This window comes from Canis lupus, chromosome 31 (assembly GCF_048164855.1).
Source record: "Canis lupus baileyi chromosome 31, mCanLup2.hap1, whole genome shotgun sequence".
NCBI classification, from domain to species: Eukaryota; Metazoa; Chordata; class Mammalia; order Carnivora; family Canidae; genus Canis; species Canis lupus.
The window spans coordinates 36,794,049-36,798,484 of record NC_132868.1 but is presented as its reverse complement, the minus strand read 5'-3'; the positions used below and the strand labels follow the sequence as shown (position 1 = coordinate 36,798,484).

General features: G+C 45.3%; 1 protein-coding gene across 1 annotated transcript; it reads right to left on the bottom strand.

Annotated features, from left to right (window-relative positions):
* Positions 1 to 1,034: 1,034 nt before the first annotated feature.
* LOC140622301 (U2 small nuclear ribonucleoprotein B'') lies at positions 1,035 to 1,997 on the bottom strand. Its single transcript, XM_072808050.1, has one exon. It carries the CDS (start codon positions 1,933 to 1,935, stop codon positions 1,258 to 1,260), a length of 678 nt encoding a protein of 225 aa, XP_072664151.1. The 5' UTR covers positions 1,936 to 1,997; the 3' UTR covers positions 1,035 to 1,257.
* Positions 1,998 to 4,436: the final 2,439 nt, after the last annotated feature.

The following is a 4,436-nucleotide window of genomic DNA, read 5'->3' as shown; positions in this document are numbered from 1 at the left end:
GAGCTGAATGGATCTTTACAAAGCAGAAGGGTGGCCAGCAGTTCGGAGGGCCCACTGAGGCTGGCAGTCATGACTCGAATATGAGACTTGTCAGTGTGGAGGTAAACATTCCCTCCAGCTATGGTCAGCTGTTGGGGTGCTGGTGAATGGAGGAGGATGGAGGTTGGATCTAAGAAGGGTCTTACCTGGCATCCTCAGGGAAGGAACCGAAGGAAGGGCAACTAAAGGGAATGTGAATAAAGACAGTGAGTACAAGTGAGAGATTGTTAATGTTGGGCCATGAAACGTAAGCTGAGTGGGAGGTAAGTAAAGTCCTTAGGGGGGTGAGGGACAGGGAAAGGGATAGATCATAGATCCTGGTGAGTTTGAATAATTGTCAGAGTTGGACTATAGGAGGAAGTGTCCTAGAAAGACAGGATCAGTAGTCAGAGAGTGGGATGCATGAAATAGCCAGGTCTAGGGTATGACGATGGACTGAGGTGAGGCAGAGATCAACCATTCATCACTACTACCTGGGTCTTACGTCCCCAGTAAGCACTCACAGGAGAGGAGCCCTGTCTTGTACGTCTTAGCCTTTCTTCTCAAGCAACTAGCACAGTCTATGAGTTTAGCAGGGGCTTTGCTAAAGTTTATGAGTTAAGTGTTGAACGAAAAGTTCAACCATTGAGAAATACAAAAAAGGGCCAGTGAGACTCAGATTTTCTGCTATAAACTACCACTTTCTGAGTTTCCCCCCAGAATTATTTCCAATCCATTGGGATCAACCAAAGGAGAGCCCTTGCCTTAAGGGGATTAAAGTAATGGCGTCAATTATTCAAAGCTAAGCATAGAATTCCATGGCAGGAGGTCATTTATAATTTGTGAAAGCATGAATTTGGACTTAATGCTTTTGAACCTTAGCTGGTGAGTGAGACTAACCTGCTACTTAACGTTCACCTCTTAGTGTGGCCACGTTATTTTATAGCTATTACCAGATTTTATACACTATGAAGGGAAGAAAATGAATTACTTATAAAAATGGCCTAAAAATGCAATTTCTTTTTTTTTTTAGAATACAAATAAAAGTTTATTGTACAAAATTGAGGCCTTCATATTTCATAGCTCAATAAGGCTAAACAAGAACTAAGTTATTTTTTAAAATTCACAAGAATTTCTTTCACTCACCCACATCCCAACTATTAAAATGGCCTGACCAAATGTTATCAAAACAAACACTTTAAATAATACCAAGTCCTTTAAAGACAACTATGCCATATGTTATTTTTTGGCATATGTGATCTTCATGGCATGGGACGGTGTGATTTTAAATCCCTGTAAAGCATCCCTGGCAGCTCCAGCCTGTCCATCATTTTCAAATTCAACAAAAGCAATGTCATGCCTTCCGGGTACCAAACGTACTTCTTTGAAGCCCGGAAACTGATTAAACAGCATAGACAACATCATCTCATTAGTCTCTTCTGGTAAATTGTTGAGGAATAAAATATAGTTTGGAGGGTAATCAGGGACCTGAGGATTTGGTGTTGAATTTCCTTGGGTATTTGCTGCATTTGGTGTTCCCTGACCAGGCTTTTTGCTTGCAGTGGTTGCAGTCTGTTCCACAGTTTTTGCTTTTTTCTTTTCCTTCTTCTTTTCTTTGTCAGCAAAAGTGCCACGCATTTTAGATATTATATCCGAATCTGTTTTTGCATACTGGATTCGCATTGGTTTGCCATAAAATGGAAATCCTTGTAACTGTCTCAAGGCATTTGTGGATGAGCCCAGTTCCTTAAAAATAACAAAGGCTTGCCCCCTCATCTTCATGGTCTTTAAAGCTACAATATCTACCACATGGCCAAACTGAGAAAACAGGGCGTATAGGGATCTCTTCAATTCTTCTTTTTTAATTTTGTCATTCATATTGTTAATGTAAATTGTATGATTTGGTCTGATATCCATGTTTGCAGTTAAACTGTTCAAATTGCTGGAGGCCTGCGCCGGTCAAAAATGCAATTTCATTGGGGGGATCCACAGAGATGCCTGCGTGCAAACCTCAAAACTAGAAAAACAACCAATTTTCACATGCATTTTATTTAAATGGACTCACTGCATTAATCTGTGTTTCAACATATTGCTACATACTCGGGCCAAAAAGTACCAAGCATTGGGGGAAATTCTCTTCAGCCCAAACTAGCATTAGTGACAAGCTCAGGGAGACAACAGAAAACACCTTTTAGGGCCATAGGCAGAGAGACTGAAAATAAACCAAGATTCAAAACAATGCAAAACCAAAACACACACCTTGTCAGATAAAACGTACAGCTTTACCCAGCGGTGGAGGGATAATTGGGAGGCTGAGGCTTACAGTGATCGATCAAATCGATGGTGCGATCACACAGCAGCTTTGGCAGGGGAGAGATGGGGAGTTTGAGTGTTTTGGCAAGAGCCTGCTTCCTCTTCACTTGTCCGGTCCAGAGACATTGCACTGGGGGGTGGGGTGCAGGAGGAACTGTAACCCCCACCCCAACCCCAAGTAGTCCTCCCCTGATGTGGTTGTGGGCAACCCTCGAATCTCACTGACCAAGTCCTCACCACCCCCCTAACATGGCAGGTGTGAGTCTCCCTTAGAAGATGTGACTGGAGGACTGGAGGCTTCGAGGGGCCCAGTGACCTGCTCAAGGACATTGAACGCATGCAGGGCAGTGCCGAGTGAGCCAAGCCACAGCCCCTGGGGCCCAGGCAAGCCTTTGCCAAACCCCAACCAGCCCGCACTTGTGGGTCTGGGTTGCTGGGCATCTTGTCAGCTTGCACAGGGCATTGCCCCGGCTTCCTGGAGGTACTTTTCTCCTTTCCTTCCTTCCTTCCTTCCTTCCTTCCTTCCTTCCTTCCTTCCTTCCTTCCTTCCTTCCTTCCTTCCTTTCTTTCTTTCTTTTTCTTTCTTTCTTTCTTTCTTTCTAGATTTTATTTATTTATTCATGAGAGACACAGAGGGAGGCAGAGACACAGGCAGAGGGAGAAGCAGGCCCCCTGCAGGAGCCCGACATGGGACTTGATCCTGGAACTCGATCCTGGGACTCGAGCACCATGCCCTGGGCCCAAGGCAGCCGCCCAGCCCCTGAGCCACCCAGGCGTCCCCTGGAGGTACTTTTCCATCAGCATTACCACTTGGGAGGAAAGAAAGTCCCGGAGGCAGGTTTTCAGCCTTGATTTAAAGAAGGTTGTGTCTTCATCATGTCTCGTATCCGTGTCTTCGCCTTCTCATTCCCACTGCCTGCCGTGGCCTCGCACCGGGCTGTTACGTATCTCAGCTGAACATTCTGCTGCTGTGCCTGTTTCGTCCAAACCAGTTTTCTGACTGATGTGGATTAATTTGCCTAAGATGCTGGCTTCATTACTGATTTAAAAACATTCAGGATGTTGTGCAGGGATCATGTGCAAACTCCTTGGCCTGACACTCAAGGCACTTATAATTTGGTTCCAAACTATTTTTTTTAAAGATTTTATTTATTTATTCATGAGAGACACAGAGAGAGAGAGAGAGGCAGAGACACAGGCAGAGGGAGAAACAGGCTATGCAGGGAGCCTGATGTGGGACTCGGTCCTGGGAACCCAGGATCACGCCCTGGGCCGAAGGCAGGTGCTAAACCGCTGAGCCACCCAGGGATCCCCCTGCTGAGCCACCCAGGGATCCCAGGTTCCAAACTATCTTGAAAGCTAATGCTCTACCTCCTGCCCCTCCTCACCCCCAGAGTGTGCAAATTCCCAGACTTGAACTTTTGTGTCCTGTCCCCTCCTCTAACACCTATATGTTCTATGTCTATCCTTTCAAGGCTGAAGTCCCTTTGCACCCCCTTCCAGCCTCTCCCAAATCATTCCAGCACTCGGCGACTTTCATGGCTTCTGTTTGCCCCTCCAGGTCCACTTTCTGCCCCCCTCACCCTGCGCTGAGCCCCAGGAAGCCAGCGCCACGGATGGGCTCCCTAGTCTGTAAGTACTGACCTCTCTCTGTGGTTTTCTCCCACCCAACACTTACCTTTGTAAATAATCTTTAAAGAAATTAAAGTCTCCTCTAATTCCCAATTTGAACTTGACATTGGCTTCCTACCAGGCCCCTGATTGATACCTCTTCGTTCCTCTGTCTACTTACAGGACTTCTTTATTGCTTTAAGCCTTCATAGACCATATCAAAGGCTGCCTTAAATTAATAGCCGTTTCCCTCTGTGGTCATATATTCCCAGCCTGACTGAAGTTTCCTGAAGGCAGGAAATATGGATCATGCTCCTAGGTATGCCTCACCACCTCCCATCCTGACAAAACTTAGCACGTCTTTTATTATTACGTGTAAAGAACACCTAAATCAATTAGAAAAAGCAGACCTACTTCAAGTCTCAAAAAACACACATTGAAAGTATCTAATTATAAAGGAACTAAGCAATTGAATGATGCCAGGAGTCGATAAT